The sequence below is a fragment of the Aptenodytes patagonicus genome, chromosome 1 (assembly GCF_965638725.1).
Source record: "Aptenodytes patagonicus chromosome 1, bAptPat1.pri.cur, whole genome shotgun sequence".
NCBI classification, from domain to species: domain Eukaryota; kingdom Metazoa; phylum Chordata; class Aves; order Sphenisciformes; family Spheniscidae; genus Aptenodytes; species Aptenodytes patagonicus.
The window spans coordinates 212,084,132-212,109,313 of record NC_134949.1 but is presented as its reverse complement, the minus strand read 5'-3'; the positions used below and the strand labels follow the sequence as shown (position 1 = coordinate 212,109,313).

The window sequence follows — 25,182 nt, the reverse complement described above, 5'->3', positions numbered from 1 at the left end:
ACGGGCTGACCTCTGCCTCCTGCCTCATCCCACTGACCCAAGGACACGGCTCTCGGCTCACACCCGACGTGTGTTCATCCTGCTGTGTGATTGGCTGGTTCCCGTGTCTTGAAGGCATCATAGCCACGTGATCTCAGAGCAGGCTCTGATTGGCTCCCCACTTCCTTCCCATAAGGAAGATACAGGTACGCTTTCTATATGTGTGTGTATATATAAAGATATACATGTATCTTGATAGGTATCTAAAGATCTAGACATTCAGTGTAATAAGGACAATAAGGAAGAGGCCCAGGAGGTTTCCCCCAAAAGGCCACACAAACCGGAAGAACCAGCCAACGGTTCATGAATCAGAGACTCTTATGTCAAGGTCAGTTTCAGAGAGAGAGGGCGGGTGGCGCGGAGCTCCCCTTGTCCGGGGCCGTGGGGAGCCTCCAGCTGCCTGTGGGACCATGGCGCGGTGCAGACTGGGGCTGTGTGCGCTTCCTTGTCCTTAGGTCAATGGCGTTGTCAAAAGCTGCAGAAATCTGTGGCTTAGTGGCTGCGGAGGGAGGGGACGGGAGTGCGCCGTGGTGTGGTGCTGTCCCTGTCTGGGGCTGCGGCTGGAAAAGGCAGGAGAACAAACACTGGCGCAGCCGCCCTGGCTCACCATGGGCAAGCCCTGCCCAGGGCTCCGTCAGACTCGTCATGCCTTAACTTAGTGTCAGCGTCCTTGTAGAAGTTAGAAAATCTCTCTGGCCGCCTGGCCGAGGACCGGAGTGCACCGTGGTCTGGTGCTGTCCCTGTGTTTCAGCCTGCGTCTGGAAAAGGCGGAAAAAGAAACAAAGGGAGCAGCCACCCTGGCTAACCATGAGCAACCCCTGCCCAGGGCTGTGCCAGACTCCTGACGCCTTAACTTAGTGTCAGCGTCCTTGCAGAAGGTAGTGAATCTCTCTGACTGTGGCCGAGAACAGGAGCGCGCCGTGGTGTGGTGCTGTCCCTGTCTGGGGCTGCGGCTGGAAAAGGCAGGAGAACAAACATTGGGGCAGCCACCCTGGCTCACCATGGGCAAGCCCTGCCCAGGGCTGTGCCAGACTCCTGACGCCTTAACTTAGTGTCAGCGTCCTTGCAGAAGGTAGTGAATCTCTCTGACTGTGGCCGAGAACAGGAGCGCGCCGTGGTGTGGTGCTGTCCCTGTCTGGGGCTGCGGCTGGAAAAGGCAGGAGAACAAACATTGGGGCAGCCACCCTGGCTCACCATGGGCAAGCCCTGCCCAGGGCTGTGCCAGACTCTTGATGCCTTAACTCAGCGTCCTTGTAGAAGATAGCGAATCTCTCTGGCTGTGTGGCTGAGGGCAGGAGCGCGCCACGGTCTGGTGCTGTCCTTGTGTGAGCCTGCGGCTCTGGAAGACAAAGGAGGAGCAGCCGCCATCTGTCGCGCCACGGGCAACCCCTGCCTCCCTGCCCAGGCCCAGCAGCCCTGCCCTCCCCTCCTTGCCCTCCTCCCTGCCCTCTCGCCTCAGCCCTCGCTCACCCGCCTGCTCGCCTCCAGTCTGGGCCGGCTCACCGCGCAGCCGTTTCGATACCCGTCCTGGGCGGCTGTGTCACCAACCCCCTGTGACACGGCCACCACCAACGTTCTGCCCGCTGTCACGTGGCCACCGCATCACTGGGGGAGCCAGGGCTGATGGAAGGCCCAGCACAGTACAACATTTCTTTTAAAAACCAGCTGCATTAAGAAAAGCACACTGCAAGCACTCCAAAATTCCAAAATTGAGGTTGTCTCTGCCAAGCCTGACTTGTCCCACCTTCTCTTCACTCCCATCCCTGCCTCTGCTGTTCAGGCTTCTCATTTCACTCCCAAACGCCTCCCAAACGTAGTATTCCCTCTGCCAACTCCTCATCTGACCTGAGCTTCCATTTACCTGGTAGCTGCCAGGCATTACCCCTGAGCAGGCGCCAGCTAATTCCAGTCTCCCCTGGACCGGGCTTCTCTGAATTTCGTGTATCCTGGCCCAGCTGATACTGTTTTGCCTCTGTCCACTGCCGACATCCTTTATTTCATTAACAGCCTACGTACATCAGTCGACCTCCGTGCTCCTCACAGGCCTTGCTCTTCTACTTTCTGTATTTAAATCGGGTTTCTCCGTTCCTTGGGCCCAGAAGAACAAACGCTGAAAGAATGGAAAAGAAAGGTTCCTTGCTCTCATGCCATGCCGACTCAGCTCTACGAAGTCGCTAAGCTCATCTAGGCCTAAGGCTTTAAGGATGAAACGTGAATTGAAACGCTGGCTATCATAAGCACGGTAAAAGTCCTACTTTTGACATAAAGGATGCTTCTGCCAAACCGTTTCCAAGTCCCAAGTGTTTGTGGATGATAATTTTGCGAAAAAAAGGGTCACGAGTTTAATTCAGCATAGGTGAAAGGATGAATATGCTTTCTCCTCAGAGGCAAAAGGTCTGTTTTGAGTGGCTTTTTTCAGCAAAGCTTCGTTTTTGTCAGGCACGCCTTGTGGAACATCTCCATCCAAGGCTTTGCCAAAGTAGTGGGTTCCTGCACCGGGTATCTGTGAGTAGCCGTCCTCCTTAGTAACTGCCAGGGCTGTCAGGTTCTGTATCCTAAGCTTGATGCCTGCCTTTGGCCATAAAAGGCTCAAGGAGCTTCTTTCTTTTTTCCTAAGACGGCTGTGAAATGGAAGTGAAATCGATGCTGAAAGTGATGATCGCTACAGTTTCACGGGAGGAGGTTTGATCATCAGCCACCCCAGCGAAAGGAAGGATTCTGGACAGTATCGGTCTTTAACCACCAGCACGTTTGGCGGTCTGTTAAGCAGAGAGGCTGTTCTTCAGTGGTGGTGGCGGTGGCGGTGGCGGTGTTGCATGTGCGTAACAATTTTTTTTTAACGCAGGTAAATGAGATCGTTCCGTTGCTTGATAAGGTTCTAAGTTGTAGTTGGAATACGTTACACAAAAGTGACGCTGTCCACTGACTTTATTGGTTTAGGATCTCCGGATCAGGAACAAAATGCTTAGTGGGAAAGAGTGTTTTTCTGTGGACTTTTGACTTGGCAGAGGAACAGAACCAGCTAATAGGGAAAGCGACTCTAGTACAGGATCCCAAATGCTGTCCCTTACTGATGTACTTGAATACTCCCCAGTGATGTATTCACTCATTGCGGGTTTCCTGAAACACGTTATCATTTTGCCACACCACCTGAGCAGGAGAGAAGGAGCTGCAGACTTAGGCACAGAGTGGGATAAACTGCATCTATATCTGCAGGATGCTCTGCGTCTACCACAAGGTGTGTGTGTGAGCGGAGTTTTGAATTTTCATATGTGTTTTAGGTCCATGTTTACGCACAGATATCATGCCTACGTTCAGACGCGATGAGACTGAGAGTTTTTTGGTAGCCCATTTTAATGGGCAGAATAGAAACTGAAAATATCATAGCTTTTGAAATCCTTCCCTACAGCATACTTCCCAGAAGGCATCAACAGTTCACGATCCCGAGTAAACGCATGTGGTCTATCTATAGCACGCTCTTTTCCAGCCATACGAGCAGGAGAGACCGGCCCAGAATTTCAGATATTGCACCTCCAACCCGGACTTCCCTTAATAAGCACTGTACAGGAAGGCGACCAACACCTTGTCAGTGCTTTGTCTAGGTAAACCCCACCACGAGGGGTTTTTAAGAGGCACGGATGCAAAAAGAACTCCACCCTGATTTCTCAGGTCCTGCTGAAAAGAGGACATTGCCGTGAAACACAGACTCCTAGAATCACAGAATCAAAAGTTGGCTAACGTACTTTGGCAAAACTTTGATTCTACCGTGACCTGGGGAAGTTCCCAAGATATTATTAAGATACCAGTATTGTCTTAGCGTCATTGGCTGAGAATTATGGTTTTCTGAGAATTTGAGGGGTTTTAAAATCTATTTTTTTGATTGTTTTTTTTTTTAAATTTAAAATAGAATGAAAAGTGGGGGAAAAAATCGTTAGTAATAAAGTCTGCCCCAGATTTGATGCAATATATGGTACTAGGACAATCAGTTACTTCAGAATGGCAGAACTCTGCATCTTTCTGTGCATCTATAGGGAATTCCATGGCTAATGAATGTTTTCTAGGAGAAAACAGGTAAGAGAGTGAAATGTTTTCCTTTGATGGCCTCAGGTGAAAATTCCCAGGGACAGAGCGCAGAACGTCCCGGTTGCGCACTTGACAAGAAATGCGCTCGCGGTGAGGTCTGCATGGAGCCCGTGTACCACGGGCTGACCTCTGCCTCCTGCCTCATCCCACTGACCCAAGGACACGGCTCTCGGCTCACACCCGACGTGTGTTCATCCTGCTGTGTGATTGGCTGGTTCCCGTGTCTTGAAGGCATCATAGCCACGTGATCTCAGAGCAGGCTCTGATTGGCTCCCCACTTCCTTCCCATAAGGAAGATACAGGTACGCTTTCTATATGTGTGTGTATATATAAAGATATACATGTATCTTGATAGGTATCTAAAGATCTAGACATTCAGTGTAATAAGGACAATAAGGAAGAGGCCCAGGAGGTTTCCCCCAAAAGGCCACACAAACCGGAAGAACCAGCCAACGGTTCATGAATCAGAGACTCTTATGTCAAGGTCAGTTTCAGAGAGAGAGGGCGGGTGGCGCGGAGCTCCCCTTGTCCGGGGCCGTGGGGAGCCTCCAGCTGCCTGTGGGACCATGGCGCGGTGCAGACTGGGGCTGTGTGCGCTTCCTTGTCCTTAGGTCAATGGCGTTGTCAAAAGCTGCAGAAATCTGTGGCTTAGTGGCTGCGGAGGGAGGGGACGGGAGTGCGCCGTGGTGTGGTGCTGTCCCTGTCTGGGGCTGCGGCTGGAAAAGGCAGGAGAACAAACACTGGCGCAGCCGCCCTGGCTCACCATGGGCAAGCCCTGCCCAGGGCTCCGTCAGACTCGTCATGCCTTAACTTAGTGTCAGCGTCCTTGTAGAAGTTAGAAAATCTCTCTGGCCGCCTGGCCGAGGACCGGAGTGCACCGTGGTCTGGTGCTGTCCCTGTGTTTCAGCCTGCGTCTGGAAAAGGCGGAAAAAGAAACAAAGGGAGCAGCCACCCTGGCTAACCATGAGCAACCCCTGCCCAGGGCTGTGCCAGACTCCTGACGCCTTAACTTAGTGTCAGCGTCCTTGCAGAAGGTAGTGAATCTCTCTGACTGTGGCCGAGAACAGGAGCGCGCCGTGGTGTGGTGCTGTCCCTGTCTGGGGCTGCGGCTGGAAAAGGCAGGAGAACAAACATTGGGGCAGCCACCCTGGCTCACCATGGGCAAGCCCTGCCCAGGGCTGTGCCAGACTCCTGACGCCTTAACTTAGTGTCAGCGTCCTTGCAGAAGGTAGTGAATCTCTCTGACTGTGGCCGAGAACAGGAGCGCGCCGTGGTGTGGTGCTGTCCCTGTCTGGGGCTGCGGCTGGAAAAGGCAGGAGAACAAACATTGGGGCAGCCACCCTGGCTCACCATGGGCAAGCCCTGCCCAGGGCTGTGCCAGACTCTTGATGCCTTAACTCAGCGTCCTTGTAGAAGATAGCGAATCTCTCTGGCTGTGTGGCTGAGGGCAGGAGCGCGCCACGGTCTGGTGCTGTCCTTGTGTGAGCCTGCGGCTCTGGAAGACAAAGGAGGAGCAGCCGCCATCTGTCGCGCCACGGGCAACCCCTGCCTCCCTGCCCAGGCCCAGCAGCCCTGCCCTCCCCTCCTTGCCCTCCTCCCTGCCCTCTCGCCTCAGCCCTCGCTCACCCGCCTGCTCGCCTCCAGTCTGGGCCGGCTCACCGCGCAGCCGTTTCGATACCCGTCCTGGGCGGCTGTGTCACCAACCCCCTGTGACACGGCCACCACCAACGTTCTGCCCGCTGTCACGTGGCCACCGCATCACTGGGGGAGCCAGGGCTGATGGAAGGCCCAGCACAGTACAACATTTCTTTTAAAAACCAGCTGCATTAAGAAAAGCACACTGCAAGCACTCCAAAATTCCAAAATTGAGGTTGTCTCTGCCAAGCCTGACTTGTCCCACCTTCTCTTCACTCCCATCCCTGCCTCTGCTGTTCAGGCTTCTCATTTCACTCCCAAACGCCTCCCAAACGTAGTATTCCCTCTGCCAACTCCTCATCTGACCTGAGCTTCCATTTACCTGGTAGCTGCCAGGCATTACCCCTGAGCAGGCGCCAGCTAATTCCAGTCTCCCCTGGACCGGGCTTCTCTGAATTTCGTGTATCCTGGCCCAGCTGATACTGTTTTGCCTCTGTCCACTGCCGACATCCTTTATTTCATTAACAGCCTACGTACATCAGTCGACCTCCGTGCTCCTCACAGGCCTTGCTCTTCTACTTTCTGTATTTAAATCGGGTTTCTCCGTTCCTTGGGCCCAGAAGAACAAACGCTGAAAGAATGGAAAAGAAAGGTTCCTTGCTCTCATGCCATGCCGACTCAGCTCTACGAAGTCGCTAAGCTCATCTAGGCCTAAGGCTTTAAGGATGAAACGTGAATTGAAACGCTGGCTATCATAAGCACGGTAAAAGTCCTACTTTTGACATAAAGGATGCTTCTGCCAAACCGTTTCCAAGTCCCAAGTGTTTGTGGATGATAATTTTGCGAAAAAAAGGGTCACGAGTTTAATTCAGCATAGGTGAAAGGATGAATATGCTTTCTCCTCAGAGGCAAAAGGTCTGTTTTGAGTGGCTTTTTTCAGCAAAGCTTCGTTTTTGTCAGGCACGCCTTGTGGAACATCTCCATCCAAGGCTTTGCCAAAGTAGTGGGTTCCTGCACCGGGTATCTGTGAGTAGCCGTCCTCCTTAGTAACTGCCAGGGCTGTCAGGTTCTGTATCCTAAGCTTGATGCCTGCCTTTGGCCATAAAAGGCTCAAGGAGCTTCTTTCTTTTTTCCTAAGACGGCTGTGAAATGGAAGTGAAATCGATGCTGAAAGTGATGATCGCTACAGTTTCACGGGAGGAGGTTTGATCATCAGCCACCCCAGCGAAAGGAAGGATTCTGGACAGTATCGGTCTTTAACCACCAGCACGTTTGGCGGTCTGTTAAGCAGAGAGGCTGTTCTTCAGTGGTGGTGGCGGTGGCGGTGGCGGTGTTGCATGTGCGTAACAATTTTTTTTTAACGCAGGTAAATGAGATCGTTCCGTTGCTTGATAAGGTTCTAAGTTGTAGTTGGAATACGTTACACAAAAGTGACGCTGTCCACTGACTTTATTGGTTTAGGATCTCCGGATCAGGAACAAAATGCTTAGTGGGAAAGAGTGTTTTTCTGTGGACTTTTGACTTGGCAGAGGAACAGAACCAGCTAATAGGGAAAGCGACTCTAGTACAGGATCCCAAATGCTGTCCCTTACTGATGTACTTGAATACTCCCCAGTGATGTATTCACTCATTGCGGGTTTCCTGAAACACGTTATCATTTTGCCACACCACCTGAGCAGGAGAGAAGGAGCTGCAGACTTAGGCACAGAGTGGGATAAACTGCATCTATATCTGCAGGATGCTCTGCGTCTACCACAAGGTGTGTGTGTGAGCAGAGTTTTGAATTTTCATATGTGTTTTAGGTCCATGTTTACGCACAGATATCATGCCTACGTTCAGACGCGATGAGACTGAGAGTTTTTTGGTAGCCCATTTTAATGGGCAGAATAGAAACTGAAAATATCATAGCTTTTGAAATCCTTCCCTACAGCATACTTCCCAGAAGGCATCAACAGTTCACGATCCCGAGTAAACGCATGTGGTCTGTCTATAGCACGCTCTTTTCCAGCCATACGAGCAGGAGAGACCGGCCCAGAATTTCAGATATTGCACCTCCAACCCGGACTTCCCTTAATAAGCACTGTACAGGAAGGCGACCAACACCTTGTCAGTGCTTTGTCTAGGTAAACCCCACCACGAGGGGTTTTTAAGAGGCACGGATGCAAAAAGAACTCCACCCTGATTTCTCAGGTCCTGCTGAAAAGAGGACATTGCCGTGAAACACAGACTCCTAGAATCACAGAATCAAAAGTTGGCTAACGTACTTTGGCAAAACTTTGATTCTACCGTGACCTGGGGAAGTTCCCAAGATATTATTAAGATACCAGTATTGTCTTAGCGTCATTGGCTGAGAATTATGGTTTTCTGAGAATTTGAGGGGTTTTAAAATCTATTTTTTTGATTGTTTTTTTTTTTAAATTTAAAATAGAATGAAAAGTGGGGGAAAAAATCGTTAGTAATAAAGTCTGCCCCAGATTTGATGCAATATATGGTACTAGGACAATCAGTTACTTCAGAATGGCAGAACTCTGCATCTTTCTGTGCATCTATAGGGAATTCCATGGCTAATGAATGTTTTCTAGGAGAAAACAGGTAAGAGAGTGAAATGTTTTCCTTTGATGGCCTCAGGTGAAAATTCCCAGGGACAGAGCGCAGAACGTCCCGGTTGCGCACTTGACAAGAAATGCGCTCGCGGTGAGGTCTGCATGGAGCCCGTGTACCACGGGCTGACCTCTGCCTCCTGCCTCATCCCACTGACCCAAGGACACGGCTCTCGGCTCACACCCGACGTGTGTTCATCCTGCTGTGTGATTGGCTGGTTCCCGTGTCTTGAAGGCATCATAGCCACGTGATCTCAGAGCAGGCTCTGATTGGCTCCCCACTTCCTTCCCATAAGGAAGATACAGGTACGCTTTCTATATGTGTGTGTATATATAAAGATATACATGTATCTTGATAGGTATCTAAAGATCTAGACATTCAGTGTAATAAGGACAATAAGGAAGAGGCCCAGGAGGTTTCCCCCAAAAGGCCACACAAACCGGAAGAACCAGCCAACGGTTCATGAATCAGAGACTCTTATGTCAAGGTCAGTTTCAGAGAGAGAGGGCGGGTGGCGCGGAGCTCCCCTTGTCCGGGGCCGTGGGGAGCCTCCAGCTGCCTGTGGGACCATGGCGCGGTGCAGACTGGGGCTGTGTGCGCTTCCTTGTCCTTAGGTCAATGGCGTTGTCAAAAGCTGCAGAAATCTGTGGCTTAGTGGCTGCGGAGGGAGGGGACGGGAGTGCGCCGTGGTGTGGTGCTGTCCCTGTCTGGGGCTGCGGCTGGAAAAGGCAGGAGAACAAACACTGGCGCAGCCGCCCTGGCTCACCATGGGCAAGCCCTGCCCAGGGCTCCGTCAGACTCGTCATGCCTTAACTTAGTGTCAGCGTCCTTGTAGAAGTTAGAAAATCTCTCTGGCCGCCTGGCCGAGGACCGGAGTGCACCGTGGTCTGGTGCTGTCCCTGTGTTTCAGCCTGCGTCTGGAAAAGGCGGAAAAAGAAACAAAGGGAGCAGCCACCCTGGCTAACCATGAGCAACCCCTGCCCAGGGCTGTGCCAGACTCCTGACGCCTTAACTTAGTGTCAGCGTCCTTGCAGAAGGTAGTGAATCTCTCTGACTGTGGCCGAGAACAGGAGCGCGCCGTGGTGTGGTGCTGTCCCTGTCTGGGGCTGCGGCTGGAAAAGGCAGGAGAACAAGCATTGGGACAGTCACCATGGGTCATAGTATCATAGAATCATTAAGGTTGGAAAAGACGCCTAAGATCATCAAGTTCATCCGTCTTCCCAACACCACCATGCCCACTATAACCATGTCTGTAAGCACCGCATCTACACGTCTTTTGAATACCTCCAGGGATTTTGACTCAACTGCTTCCCTCGGCAACTTGTTCCAAGTTTTAACCACTCTTTCAGTAAAGGAAGTTCTCCTCATGTCGAAGCTAAACCTGCCCTGGCGGAACCTGAGGCCATTTCCTCTCGTCCTATCGCTGGTTCCTTGGGAGAAGAGACCGACACCCACCTCGCTACAACCTCCTTTCAGGTAGTTGTAGAGCACGATAAGGTCTCCCCTGAGCCTCCTTTTCTCCAGGCTAAACAACCCCAGTTCCCTCAGCTGCTCCTCATAAGACTTGTTCTCCAGACCCCTCACCAGCCTCGTTGCCCTTCTCTGGACACGCTCCAGCACCTCAATGTCCTTTTTGTAGTGAGGGGCCAAAACTGAACACAGTATTCGAGGTGCGGCCTCACCAGTGCCGAGTATTGGGGTAGAATGGACATTTTTAGGATATTTTTTGTTAGTTTCTGTTGGAGCTCTGCTTTAGGATGAGATTAACTGCTCTTGAAAGTACCAAGTAGGGAAAGAATGCATCCTTGGTTGCATTCTTTATAGACAGCCTTTATTGATTTTAATTTATTACTTTTGTTTTAAAGCCCACCTCTAGTGATTTCAATGTTTTTGTGTCACTTGGCTGAATCCCTTCAAGGGAAGATTGACAGTCCTGATTCAGGCTCTTCCTGATCCCACATCCAATCACAAATGAGAAGAACATTGTGTTTGATCTTTTGCAAAGCTTATTTTCGTAATGAATAAATTGTTTGTTTATCGGGTAACTATTGATTTCAGAGTAATGGTTGAAGTCTGAGTGAATTATTTGTGTGTAGCATGTAATCAGGAATGCCATCCTGACACTGCCCTGTAATTGAAAATAAAAGATATTTAACATTAGTGACTCCAATTTGTGAAGAATTTTTGCACAAACAGCAGTTAATGGAATGGGCAAATGCTTTTGGCAATGTACTGTATTCTGTATTCCGTGCTTGATCTGGGTAAATTGGTGTTGAATGGAAACTGGTTTTTTGAGACCACCTTACTTTGCTCCTAGATATCTCCGCTTTGAATGTAAAGGTTCATCTAGAGAAAGCCCATAGTAATACCACAGATCCCTTTCGCCCTGACATGGCCTTTAGGGCAGGATGGTGTCTCTAGATGATAGGACAGTGATTCTGAAAAGGACTTAGAAATGTTGGTAGATAGCTAGTTGCACATGATCTTCCAGTGTGAGGCAGTAACTAAAATGTTTAATGCAATCCTTATGTAAATATATAAGGATGTCTGAGAAAGGAGCAGGAGGGGTAGATGGGGGGGTTCTGTTTTTTTCACCCTTTTATTTGACATTATAAATGACTGCTGGAATATATCCATTTCTGGGGCCTACAAGTTAAAAAGGATGTTGATGAATGGGAAAGGACTCAGTGGATTGAGTAGAAAACTGGAAAGTTTATTAAAAATTTTGTTTTGTTTAGCACAACAGAAGGTGAGCTCTAGAGTGAAAGGAGAGAAACCACCACCCACATCATCAACTCCTGGGAAGGACTTGGGACACTGGCGACTCACCGTAACACTCCCCTCGGACTGATGTCGAGAACTGTAGGATGCAGAGGAGCTGGGGAAGGGTGAGCAGAACAGCAGAGAAAGGGGTAAATAGTAGGAAGTGTGCTAATCATTTTGGCTATATCATTATTGAGACTTTTTCTGTATTAGTATTCTTTTCTTTCTTTTCCTCCCTCCCCCCTTTTTTTTCTATAATAAGTACATCTACAATAATAGTAACTCTCTGAAAGTTAACAATTCCTGGCTTTGCAGGAAAGGTGTTTCCTTTTGCCTATAGCAAGGTTTGCAATGTTAGCAAAACTGGTTAAATTTAGATTGATCCTTCCTTTGGTATTCAGAAAGATAGTGAGCCCCCTTTGCCACCACGCCCTCATGTTTAATAGCTGTTAGGCTGCATAAATATATCTAAACATTTCAGAATCCATTTATGAATTTGGGTCTCCACAGTCAGTGAATATCCTATGTTAGTGAATTCCACAACTGAGTTATTTGCTGTGTAAAAAAAGTACACCCTTCTTCGTTTAAAATCTCCCATAACATTTAATTGGCAGTACTTTACTTTTTGAGTTACAAGAAGTAATGAATAACTCACTACACTCAGTATATCAGCTCTGTCAGATCCCTTCATGTGGCCAAGCTGAAGACCTCTAGTGTTTTCTGTTTTTCTGATGTGAATGGGCTTCCATATATTCCTATATCCCTGAGCAGTCTGCTGCTTTTCTCTATGCTTCTTGTTTTATTGCCTGTGAACTTTATTTTTAGGGCTGACAGAAAACAGTAACAATTTGCACCCCCAGATAATTTTCCTCAGTCTTTTCCAATGAACAGTGATTATCTGTAGTTCTCTGGCTTGTGGTGGTTCCTGCTGTAACAATAATCAAAACAGATAGTAATTTCTCTAGTCCTTTTCTAATGTTTTTACTCTTATAGATAAATCCAAAATAGTTCCATTGATGTCAATGGAGCCACTTCAGATTGACATTGCTGAAACTGAAAACATAATTGTGATACCATTAAGAACATCCTGTTTGAGGTGGGTTTTGTTGAAGATATAATTTTATAAAAACAGGAAAAAAAAAAGCGCGTTTTCAAATTGGATGAAATTTCCAGTTAACACTACCAAGGAAAAACCAAAAGGATGGTACTGTGACAGGATATAGTTCATACTTTTGCAGCTCATCAGTTCTTTCCCATCATATATCCATGAGCTTTTTACCTGTGGCAGCTTTAATATACATTGCTAAGGCTGGAATTGCTGCTGCTGCTGTAATTAAATTTATTCTCCAGAGATCTTATTCCCCTGTTAATACCAGGTATCACTGACCCTCATCTAGATTATGTAGCAATTAAGCCCCATTATAGAATTAAAAGCTGAAACAACAGGAGCCTTTGTGTGAAGCCAAGTTCCTGCACAGAGCTGGGGTGGGAGCTCAGCTGCCTGATGGCAGGGTTTACTCTTGATCTGAATGCATCACAAGCAACAAGGTGCCAAGGCCAGTACCCTTGTTTCTCTTAGGAACAGCAGCCAGTAAAGGCAAATATATATTTTTACTATTCATCTGAGAAGGAAAAAGGGCCCTAGGTGGAACTGTATATAAATGAGAAAGAAAACGGAGAAATATTCGGAAAGCAGTGAGATAGACAGTTATTAAATAGCCAGATGAAGATAGGGTTGGCAAAATAACCTTGTAAAAGAAGTGTAAGAGAGAGCACTTGGGCAGATTGCAAAGCTTGGAAAAGCAGGTTGGATTTAAGGATATATCCTGTAGAAAGGAAAAAAAAAGTAGAACATAAGGACAGCTATACTGGATCCAAAAAATGTCTGTGTAGCTCAGTGTTTGGTCTCCCATAAGGACCACCTAGACAAGAATATAATAATAGGACAAACATACAGTAGTAATTCCCAAGAAAAACATATTAGCTTATAGTAATTTGTAGGTCAGGAAGTCCATGAGGTAGGGACCCATGAGGAATCATTTAATAGATTTTTTTTTCTCCATGAAATTGTTCAGACAGTATTTGAACCATATAAACTTTAAGTACTCAGTTTATAAAATAAAAGGAACTTCCTCAAGAATTATGGCCCTTTTGGAAGTGAAGGGTTATGAATATTACAGCACCAGGAGTGGATTCTCATGTGATGAAATCAGACAAGCTCCACTGAATGTCACTGTTAACACTGTGTGCAGAAATACCTCACTGCAAAACAAAACAAAGCTCTGGGAGCATGTACGGTTCATGGCATGACCTCTTTTTTTTTATTTCTTTGATCTCAGACACGGAGATACAGAAAATGAAGAGTTACAGGCTGCTATATAAACTTTAGAGCTGGACTGACTGTCACTTCATGTGTTGGAGGACCATTTTCGAGCTGGGAACTCTAAATGAAGGTGTATTTCTTACCTTGAGATGTTTTATCTAGTACTCTTTGTCCATCGTTGCAATGTCAAAACGGCCATCTCACTTCATTCCTGATGCACTGTCTTTGTATTCTTTTACTATTGTTTCTCTTTTTGGTACGCTGTTCATTGGGGAAATGAATAAATTAAAAGGTAAATGAAAGTGTCTTTATGCCCTGTATAACCTTCTTCCTGGCTTTCTTTGTATAATTAAATGTTTCCATTTCCAGGATTCCAGAAGAAACTAATCCCAAGGACACCATGCCATGCATTTCACAGAGAAGCTCTGGATTAAAGATGATTCTCCCTTGTCGGGTAGGAGAAATGGTAGACTGAAAGAAAGGCCTGAGGTTGTGTTTGAATGTGCATTTCCCCAGCATAGCCAAACGCTGTTACAATCACCAAGGAGAAGAGGAGACAATGCAGACACAGTAATTAAAAAAAAATCTAAAAATACCTAAAAAGAAGAAGGGATGTTATGTAAAGAGCTTAACGTGAAAGGAGAAAGCAGTGACATAAGACTAGAAAAGGGGGATTGGCAAGTCCCCCCTGCTCACCTTGAAATGGTATGTATTTAAACTGTAGAAATTGCTAGTGCTTTGAGTAAAATGCTGTTTCTGCTGTATTTGGCAAAGGCAGATGAGAAGAGACAAGGATGCTTCCTGCAGTATTTCTGATGGCTCAGGAAACAACAAGCTTCATCATTTTTTTTATGTCTTCAGATTTACAAACTGTTTCAAAACCTTATAAAATAATAAATATTTAAAAACTGGATAATGAAAAAAAGCTAAAGCATAGCATTGGGCTTTTATTCAGATGAATAAAATTACTAACCTGTGATACTGATTCAATTTATACTAATCAAATCTAATCTATACATACATCTATATGGACAGATAAATTTATATAAGATAATTATATTTAAAAGCACTTCTTAAAAGAAAGAAAAATTAATGAATGGTACAATTAAAATTATCCAAATGTGTATTTTGTCTTAAACTTTTATTAGCAGATGAAGTAGACTCAATAGTGTAGCGTAAATTAAAACTAGTATTTTCCTACAGGTCCTGTTCACCTCTTGTGCACAATTCTATCACATTTATATCGACTTTGCCCTCTCAGAATATCACTCTGTGTTTGATGGAGTAGGCTCAGGATACCTGAATGACTGCGTAAGTCCCAATAATAGCTTCTCTAGGGTAGCAACCATGACTTTTTTAAAACAGGAGTAAAGCTCATCCTTTATATGTGGATGGTCAAAGGACCCATCAGAAATGTTAACATGTCTTTTGCTGGGACTCAGGAAAAAAAGGAGAGTTTACCGCTTGTGGAAGAAGGGGCAGGCGACTCAAGAAGAGCACAGGGATCTCGTTAGGTCGTGCAGAGAGGAAATGAGAAAGGCAAAAACCCAGCTAGAATGCAATCTGGCTGCTGTTGTTAAAGACAACAAAAAAAGTTTTTACAAATATATTAATGACAAGAAGAGAGCCAAGGAGAATCTCCATCCTTTATTGGATGCAGGGGGGAACATTGTCACCAAGGATGAGGAAAAGGCTGAGGTACTCAATGCCTTCTTTGCCTCAGTCTTTAACAGGCAGGTCAGTTATCCTCAGGGTACTCAGCCCCCTGAGCTGGAAGACAGGGACGGCGAGCCCCCCCATAATCCAAGAGGAAGCAGTCAACGACCTGCTACGCCACCTGGATGCTCACAAGTCTATGGGGCCGGACGGGATCCACCCAAGGGTGCTGAGGGAGCTGGCAGAGGAGCTCACCAAGCCACTCTCCATCATTTATCAGCAGTCCTGGTTAACGGGGGAGGTCCCGGACGACTGGAGGCTTGCCAATGTGACGCCCATCTACAAGAAGGGCCGGAAGGAGGATCCGGGGAACTACAGGCCTGTCAGCCTGACCTCGGTGCCGGGGAAGATTATGGAGCAGTTCATCTTGAGGGCGCTCACAAGGCATGTGCGGGACAACCAGGGGATCAGGCCCAGCCAGCACGGGTTCATGAGAGGCAGGTCCTGCTTGACCAACCTGATCTCCTTCTATGACCAGGTGACCCGCCTAGTGGATGAGGGAAAGGCTGTGGATGTGGTCTACCTGGACTTCAGTAAAGCCTTTGACACTGTCTCCCACAGCATTCTCCTCGAGAAGCTGGCGGCTCACGGCTTAGACAGGTGTACTGTGCGCTGGGTAAAAAACTGGCTGGACAGCCGGGCCCAGAGAGTTGTGGTGAATGGAGTTAAATCCAGTTGGCAGCCGGTCACGAGCGGTGTTCCCCAGGGCTCAGTACTGGGGCCGGTCTTGTTCAATACCTTTATCGTTGATCTGGATGAGGGGATCAAGTGCACCCTCGGTAAGTTTGCAGACGACACCAAGTTGGGCGGGAGTGTTGATCTGCTTGAGGGTAGGAAGGCTCTGCAGAGGGACCTGGACAGGCTGGATCGATGGGCCCAGGCCAACTGTATGAGGTTCAACAAGGCCAAGTGCTGGGTCCTGCACTTTGGCCACAACAACCCCATGCAGCGCTACAGGCTTGGGGAATAGTGGCTGGAAAGCTGCCTGGCGGAAAAGGACCTGGGGGTGTTGGTCGACAGCCAGCTGAACATGAGCCGTCAGTGTGCCCAGGTGGCCAAGAAGGCCAATGGCATCCTGGCCTGTATCAGAAATAGTGTGGCCAGCAGGAGTAGGGAAGTGATCGTGCCCCTGTACTCGGCACTGGTGAGGCCGCACCTCGAATACTGTGTTCAGTTTTGGGCCCCTCACTACAAGAAGGACGTCGAGGTGTTAGAGCGTGTGCAGAGAAGGGCAACGAGGCTGGTGAAGGGTCTGGAGAACAAGTCTTATGAGGAGCGGCTGAGGGAACTGGGACTGTTTAGCCTGGAGAAAAGGAGGCTGAGGGGAGACCTCATCGCTCTCTACAGCTACCTGAAAGGAGGTTGTAGTGAGGTGGGTTGTGGTCTCTTCTCCCAAGGAACTAGCGATAGGATGAGAGGAAATGGCCTCAGGTTGCACCACGGGAGGTTTAGATTGGACGTGAGGAAAAATTTCTTTACTGAAAGAGTGGTTAAACCTTGGACCAGGCTGCCCAGGGAAATGGTTGAGTCACCATCCCTGGAAGTATTTAAAAGACGAGTAGATGAGGTGCTTAGGGACATGGTTTAGTGGGCATGGTGGTGTTGGGTTGACGGTTGGACTCGATGATCTTACAGGTCTCTTCCAACCTTAATGATTCTATGATTCTATGATTCTATGTTTGAGAGTTCATTTGCAGCTCATTGTACTACCTGGAACAGTAAAGCTGCATTTAAGTATATTTTTATTTAAAAGAACAGTAGTACAAGCAAACAAAAATCACTGTGTGATTACCCATTTCTTCTGTATAGAGGAGGAGGGAGCAGATGCTATTTAAGTGACATAATGCACTTTGATGTCCTCAGATATGTACCAGAGAGAGCATGTAAAAACACAGAATGCAGTAGAATAAAGTGAAGAAGGAAGAGGCAGCAGCACCCTTGCTAAATTTGCTCTTGTCCCTTATTTCCCCTAATGGTGGGATGTATAGTAGTAACTGCTGTGGGCTTGTGGACATGTAAGATGCATGTGTAAACATAACACGTAACAGTGTGTAAAGCCAGTGCAGTTTGCCGAGCTGTACCACTAGATGGAGGCAGATATTGCATAGTTCACATCCAGTAAGCAGGGTGAGGTGTGCCAGTGGCAGCTGTTTTCCCCAAAGGAAAGGTCCTGTATGTGAATGGAAGTGCAACAGGAGCTTGGCAAGAGGTAAGATGCTGCTGACAGCTCATCAGTGGTACCTTTGCCCTCTCTGAGGACAAAAATCCTGGCTCCTACTTTATTTCATGTCCTGTGGAGATGCTAGCCGAGTGCTGCTGCCTTTCAGAGATTCCTCCTTCAAGACAAAAGGGTGCCTCAGTCCCACCTTGTGCTGGCCCCTCTGCAGGCCAGTCAGCTTGTGTGCTTGCTGGAAGCTGTCTCCCAGATGCGTCCAGCTGTCAGGACAGTCTTCCTAGGAATACAGCTGTGGAGTTTTAGCCCATTCATCTCAGTTCATATGGAGATTAATTGTATACTAGAAAACAGATCTGCTACTTTCAGTCAAGTATTTGTTCTCGTGCCTTCCTCATTTGTCAGTACAGAGCCTCCTCCAGCATGGTGCATCATGGATTGTCCCATGCATCCTTAGGAATGGTTCTTTCTGCACAGTCTTTCCTCTGATGATGTCTGTCTTCTATGTCTGTTTTCTCTTTAAGAAGCACTAGCAAGTGACTTGAGCTCAATAAAGAGCATGGTGTGTCTCTGGTTTGTGCTATGCTCCCTGTGGGGACTTTGGCCAAGAGAACAGGGTACTTTCTGTGAACATTGCATCTTTCCAGGATCCCTCAGGTTGACCCAAGTTGGTCGAGCATCCACACAGGCCGTGGAGCTCACTAGTCCCATTCTTCATAGTCTTTAATGCAGTCTGGGATCTGACCCTCTATTCTGGGACTTCCTGTTTTTCTCGTACCTCAAGACACCTGTGCCCTCAGAATAATACCCACTTAGCACTAGCTACTTCATCTTTGAGCTTCATGTGGAAGAAAAGGCTAGTAACTGATGGGAATGTTTTCAAACTTCTGTCTTACCACAGGTGAGAAACCTTTCTGAGGGGGAAGCACTTGAAGGAACCATGCTTCATACCCTATCCTTACATATTCTTGACAGTCTGGATGTCTCAGTCAGTGACTTATTTCAGCCATCCCACCATCTGGTGCTGCTTCTTGCAGCAGATATTAGGTTAGACGGACTGGACTAACAGGAATTCTTTATGGAATAAACTGCTGTCCATCTGGCAGGTCAGGAGCTCTAATTCTCTCTCCTCCCCTCTTCAGCTGGTTGCTCCCTCTCCTTATGGAGGAGGTAGCTGTAGGGTTGCTGTCTTGCCATTGCTGGAGGCAATTCCAAGGCAATCACAGAGCAGTGGCGATCCCATGGATGGTGAAGATCCTTTTTCTGCTGCAGTACCTTGAAGGTAAAGTGTCAGCTAGTAAGGGAGTGATTAGAAGAGGTCAGACGGAAAGCATGAAAAGGTAGTTTCCCAGTGTGACAGAGAGGAATTGACCTTCCTTCCTTACAATTTGTTTCACATCCCTTCCAGCTCCAGGGAATCAGGAGAAGCAAACTCCAGAGATCAGTTGGTACCCAGAAACTTGACGGGGAATTAGCCTACCTTGGGAAGTGTATTAATGTTTAGATGCTATCCTAGGAAATGTATGTCTGGTGGCTGAGAGAGCAGGACATGAGTCTTCTGAGTATAGGTAGATGAAAATTGCTTCTCCTCCTTTCCACCCACCCTTTGAATTGCAAAAGATGCCACCACTTTCTTGTGTCCCAAGTTGCCCATCAGCAGACTTCCTTCTCTCAGGTGTCCTGCACCAAACCTGGGCCTGGGCAAAACTTTTTCCCAGTTTTATGTGGACTCAGACTCCTTGCATCATCAGGCAACAGCTCTTGAACTGGAAAAGGCTTTTGGATAAAGGCTGGGAAATACTGTCAAGCTTTTGAGAGACTAGACCTTTGTTCACATTTGACAAATGTGTTGAGGTAGAAGAAGCCTTCTCTCCCCATCAGGGAGCATAAAAAACTCCTAATGGAGAAACCATTGGTCCCATAAGAGTTTATCCTGTTAAATATGCAAAAAAGCTCCAGTGTTTGTAGACCAGTGCCTGTGTGCAAAGTAAGCTATTTTCATCACATCCTTCCCAACCTCTCCAAGGACTGAGCCCAGTGGAGAAGTTTCTCAGGTGATGCTTTGCTCAGGGAGCCAAGAAGGCATAGCCATTTTCTCCTGGGATTGAGAGACATGAATGCATTTTCCTGTGTCATTTCAGCTCTTCAGTTATGGCAGGAAGACAGGCATCACACCCTGCAGCAGAGAGCAGCTCAGGCCCCCAGGACAACTGACCAACTCCAGCAACCAGGAGGTCATCCTAGTTTTTCCAGGGTTACGTGTGTCTATGCTTGGTTTTGTTTTCTGTTTTCTGGCAATGTGGGATTAGTTTTCCAAAGGAGAGAAGGAGAATTCCTGTTTGTTTTCTTTTTTAAATTTCAAAATACTTGAGAGGTGTTTGAATATCACAGTGGACAATGGGAATCCTAGTTCACTACTTCTTAATCCTGCTTCTCTGGCAAGCCGGGGAGGGGACAAAATTGAAAAGCTGTTCCCTTTGGGAAAGCATCCCAGCCCATGCTGAAGGAAGCACTGTGGAGACCTTCTCCTCTATGTGTGAACCATATGGGAAGCACACTGTGATTCAGAGGAGGCAGCAGTAGGTACTGTGAAGGGCCAGAACTGAAAGCAAGCCAGGAACAGGGTTTGTAACTCCAGCAGTAAATGCACATAGGCCTTTTAGGTACCTATGCCTCTATTTGGAAAGTTATTTGTCTGTCTGTCTATTGCATATGCAGGAGTTATTTAACTCCCCAGTGAAATGCGAGAAGAAAAAAAACATTAGACAACAGAGTATACAAGTTTGGGGTTTTTTTAATTGTTAAGTGAAATTGTATAAAGTGCAAATAAATCAATACAAAAATTCAGGGAGAGAAAGTGCAGTCCAGGAGTTTACCACTTTATTTAGCTAGAGGATTAAAATTGTTTTGGAACACCAAAACAACCAGATGTGAATTCTTTGGTCTTTTTGAAGCACTTTCTTCAAGAGTTTGATGACTTTCTCCCTGTGGGAAAGAAGCACAAAACATAGAGACTGTACTGGAAATGGACAATGCAGACAACTATGTTTTATTCCTAGTGTTCCTCTAGTGTGCCCTGAGGAAGGTGATGCCTAAAGAAAAGCAAACCTGGCAAAGTTTACCCCGTGGGGTCAATTCTGGTTATGCTCCACTCCTACTGCTGAGTAGTTTCTGCCTTCACTGAACTGTCCCATTGACTTGGTAAGTGGCACAGTATCTCTCATTTCCCTGCCAGTAGCCCCACTCAGTGAAACAGCTCATTTGCAGAGCAAGGTCCACAGGATTTTTTTGGCAATATATAGGTGTGCAGGAAGACAGTGTGCCAGACCGCTGCACTGCTGCTCCATCACCTCTTGGTTGCAGTGGGGACACACTACAGAAGGAACATAGTGGATGGAGTATATGAGAATGTGTTTTTCCCAAGTTCGTTCCCCTTCTTTCTTTTTGGTAATATGACAAGGCCCTTGCAATCAGGGAGAGTAGTGAAACCTGTACACCTTTAGGTTTTATCTTGAAAATCAAATCTCATCATGAATTTACCATATAATTTCTGAATTCCTCGCCTATCGTCCTCTGAAAGTCTGAAGGTTGCTGGGTTCACATATGAGTAGATAGGGTACATCAGAGCTTCACGGACATTTGAATGAGCAAGTCCCAAAGAATGGCCAAATTCATGAGCAGCAACAAGGAACAAATTAACTTCTGCAACACAGAAGCATAGAAAAGTATGTTAAAGGTATGGCATTTCTTTTTAGCATACAAAGAATTGAAGTAGCAGGAGAATTTATATCTTTCATTCCCTTGGAATGAAACCTCAGAGTTTTGATCAGTTATTACTGAACTTTCTTATGTAACCAGTAATATTTTAATAAAAACATTACTGATCCCTTGCATACACATCTAGAGACCCTAAGCCTCTTTCCAACTCTGCTTTTAGTCAATCTTATTCCTACAAGCAATTCATTTTACCTTTTCATAATTTATGTAGAAAACAGAGGCTCATAGTCCTTGTTTAGCTTGTGAAAAGTGCTTTAAAATATGGACAGAACAGGCATTATGTAGCTGCTAATGATAATGAAGCACAAGTACTTAGAAAGGTAGTTGAAAAGAACAGAAATGTTTGTACTGAAATAGTACTGAAGCATGAGGAGTTATGGAAAGCATTTTCTATGTCTGTGTTCTTCTAACATGTACAATATTTGCCTTTCCCCTTCATACACACATGTGGGTTTTACCTCGATTGGACTCTGACCACCTTTCATCATCATCAAAATGAGCATCTCCACCCAGCCCTTCTCCAGGTGCAAACGCATGAGCTAGTGTGTTACCTCTTCCATCAAAAGGATATCCATCACCATGCTCTGCATTTGAAAAGAAATAAATGTCATCAGATGGCATCAGCTGTAATGTTTAAATTCAGCAAATTGAAGCATGTTGCTTGTTTGTGCTACTTTTGTTCATTAGCAATCCTTAAAAATAATCCTATGATAGCAGCAACATTGTAAAAACGAGGAGCAAGGCTTAGGAAACACTCTCCAAATTCATGACTTAAGTTCAAAACTTGTATTTGATAATTCAGGCTGCTGCATGTGTCAGAAAGAGCTGAACATTTTTTCTGAGCCTTTGTCAGAAATGTGTTTCTGAGGCAGCAATCAGGGATTATTTCAGAATAAATACTTAATGCTTGACAACATTATAAGCACCTGAATGTTTTCAATGTTGGAAAGTGCTGGGCAACATTAAGTTGTAGACATTCTCACTTGTACTGATTTTAGTGGAAGACAATGATTTGGGATAGATAACCACATTCCTGAAGAGCTAAGTTAATTTGTCCCCAGCCTTGGGGTACGGTCTATTACCTGCTCCTGTCACAGTGCATGTGGAATGTTACTGTTTCCTGTCTCGAGTGCAAGAGCTGACAGGATGGTATATTTGTACCAGCTCTGAAAATTTCCCCCTACCCCTTAGTGAGCTTCTGACTTGATTGAGGAGTATTTGGGGACTCGAATGCCATTCTGTGTCCTTTCCCTTGGACCATGTGGATGGACCTTGGGGCAGGCCTAACACAGGCAGAAGGGACCTAGTCCTAGTGTGTGATGAAGGATTAAAACCCATTCCAGCTTGCAGGATCCATTCTCACTTTGACTGGCACATTAGTTGACTCTTCGTGGCAACATAACATGCTTCCCATCAGTGAAGCATGAGCTTGGGACATTTTGGTGTTTATATGCAGTCATCTACATGTAAGCCAGGTGTCTGATCTTCACTTACAGTCAATGGAGATCTAGTAAATATTGTCAATGGATCTAGAGAACAAGTCAGCTAACCTTAAAGTAGGCATTTAGTTTGGCTAAGTTGAGTCAGTTTAGGTGCCAGGCACAAGTTAAAGGTATAGCTACATTCATGTATTAGTCTGGATCACAGGTGAGCTTCTGAAGTGACTCTACTGGTCATCCGCATTTACCATGCTTTGGCTTGCGCTTTGGTGCAATCTTGGAGTGCACCAATGGGATTCCTTCTAGAAGAAAATCAACCAGAAGATACTCTTTATGGCCAAACCTAATGCACCCCAGCTGACAAAGACTTTAGTCCAGGGAACCAGACTAGATCTAGACCAAAGTAAACCTGCCTGAACCTGCCTAAATCCAGCCTATGGAGGCTGGATCTTCAGAACCAGCTGGTTTGCTCTACAGATCTGTTCCCATTAGTTTGCACTATTTGGCAAGGCAGACAAAGCCTTGAACATCTAAATTTAGGTGTCTCATTCTGGAGCTGAATTCTCCCTCCATTTCACAGCTGTAACTCTGAAAGGATTTTCTAATGGTTTCATAGGAGTAAAACTGAATCATAACATATAAGTTTGGTGGCATGATAAAGAGAAGATAAAATTTATGCAGACTTCAGAATAATTTGAAACTCTTTGTTCTTTCTTAAAGCTGTGGCTATAAAAATACATGCTTTGAGTCAAATATGGACCATTGCATTTTAAAAATGACAGGTATTCTTACCACGACGTGCAAATCCAATCACAATGTCTGCATGTCCCTTGAATACTCTTCGGAACTGCAGTGGAGTCACATCACTCCATACCATAAAAGCCCTTCTAATTGCATCATCCACTTTCTTTTGGGGTAGATCAGGTGTATAATTGACAATCCTGTCAGCAAAAGAAAACAGATTAATGTCATTTAGGGTGTGAAGGAAATCCACATAGTTAAATACAAAGCAACCCCTTTCCTTGTAAAACCTGAAACATCACTAACTTGTAAGTCAAATGTGTCTTTTTCCATCTTGGATTTCCAGGAAATGTTTTGTAACCTGCTATATCAGGGACTCCACATCTGGGCTGTTTCATTATTTCTTCTGTTTCTGCATTTAATTTTCCAGTTACAGTCAGGTGGAAAAACCTCTGCATTTCTTTAATCCTCTCTTCTAAGCTTAGGCTTTGTGTTTTTGTAAGAAGTGGAAAGAATTTATCAAGATATGCCTGGAAGAAGAAAAGGAAAATAAAAATTAATACGTATATCTGTGATCTTTTGGTGATTGCATTTTACATTTGGTTGGATTGTTTCATCATCCTGCAGCCATGGCTAGTTTTAGATGTATTTTTTCTTCACATTTCAGTTTACCAAATGCAGTTCTCTCTCATAGATTAGCATATATGAAAGGAATTGTAATAGCAGTGAAACACTGTAAGCAAGCAATCATTTTAAGTAAACACAATTTACTGAGCATTCAAATCCACAGCCTTCCAACATAGTCTACATAATATTTTTGAGGTGTTTTACGAATGACATGCTCCCCTTTATTTATGAGGTGGAACTTGGTCTCTTTTGTAAGTTAGACTTAGGGTGTCTAAGCTAGTCAGCAAGTTTAAAATCTTTTATGTCACCTCTGCAAAAACTGTTGTGGTAATGTAAGATAAGAAGATAATATAAACAGATAGGAAAGGAAGTAGAAGCTGAATCAAAAATCAGGTTATTCATAATGCAGTTACATTGTCCCCCTGGTAACATACCTTTACATTCTCAAAGTCTGCGTTGCTCCATGATTCTGGTTTAAGTTGTGCTGGAAAAGCAAGTCTCCCAGGTAGGAGGATGGCAGCACAAAGTAGGAGGTACAGCATAGTACCCAGCTTGCCAAGGAGCCTTGCTACAGCAGAAAGGGTTTGACCTTCTGTGTCCCAAGACCACAGCTAAAATGCTTATATAGATCCTGATAGCTCCAAGCAGCAATTACATATGTGACTCACTTTTTGGTGGTGTTAATCTAATGTCATCACTATTCTAGGAAGTAAATGAAGGCATGTTAAACAAATCTTTCCTTTGACTTCCCTGTTGATGTCATGTCATAGCTAGCAGCCAGCTTTGGCTCTCTCTTTTCATATTATTCCAGTAGTGAAACCACAGGGTCATAGGGAAGTTCACTTTCTGTAACTTCATCAGTACAGTTACCATATAATCACTTCTTACTGTGCTTCCCCAAGCTCCTTATACACAAAGGCATTTTGCAACAGCCTTTTGGTCAGACAGCCTGCCTGTATTAGTTGATGCAGAGGCAGAGATGAGATGGGTGGGAGGGCTATCTCACTGAAACTACTGGCATTTCCTAGGGAGCATGCATAACACTGTCTAGGTAATTTTTCTGATTCAAATTCTCTTGTGAGGTATCCTATGCTGCAGGAAATCCAGTTTGGTGAAGTTAAAGAGGTTTCTGCTGTTTTTACAGAGATCAGAAGAGAGCTCTTTAAGTGTGCCCTCTAGAAATAGGAGGCCATGGGAAGCCTTTGTCCCTTTCTTCCCAAATGAGATGGCGTTTCAGGAGAGTCTCTTTACATTGGAGAACTAGA

General features: G+C 45.9%; 1 protein-coding gene and 1 long non-coding RNA gene across 2 annotated transcripts; one reads left to right on the top strand and one right to left on the bottom strand.

The window, feature by feature from the left end:
* Nucleotides 1-11,097: 11,097 nt before the first annotated feature.
* On the top strand, nt 11,098-13,844 carry LOC143156272 (uncharacterized). The gene is made up of 3 exons (XR_012994598.1): nt 11,098-11,246; nt 13,461-13,574; nt 13,814-13,844. It is a non-coding gene; the product is annotated as an uncharacterized LOC143156272 (long non-coding RNA).
* A 6,267-nt stretch (nt 13,845-20,111) lies between these two features.
* MMP7 (matrix metallopeptidase 7) lies at nt 20,112-24,583 on the bottom strand. The gene is made up of 6 exons (XM_076329395.1): nt 24,352-24,583; nt 23,597-23,820; nt 23,342-23,490; nt 21,569-21,694; nt 20,874-21,035; nt 20,112-20,318 (listed from the first exon to the last, which is right to left on the bottom strand). Exons 1-6 carry the CDS (start codon nt 24,457-24,459, stop codon nt 20,296-20,298), a joined length of 792 nt encoding a protein of 263 aa, XP_076185510.1. The 5' UTR covers nt 24,460-24,583; the 3' UTR covers nt 20,112-20,295.
* Nucleotides 24,584-25,182: the final 599 nt, after the last annotated feature.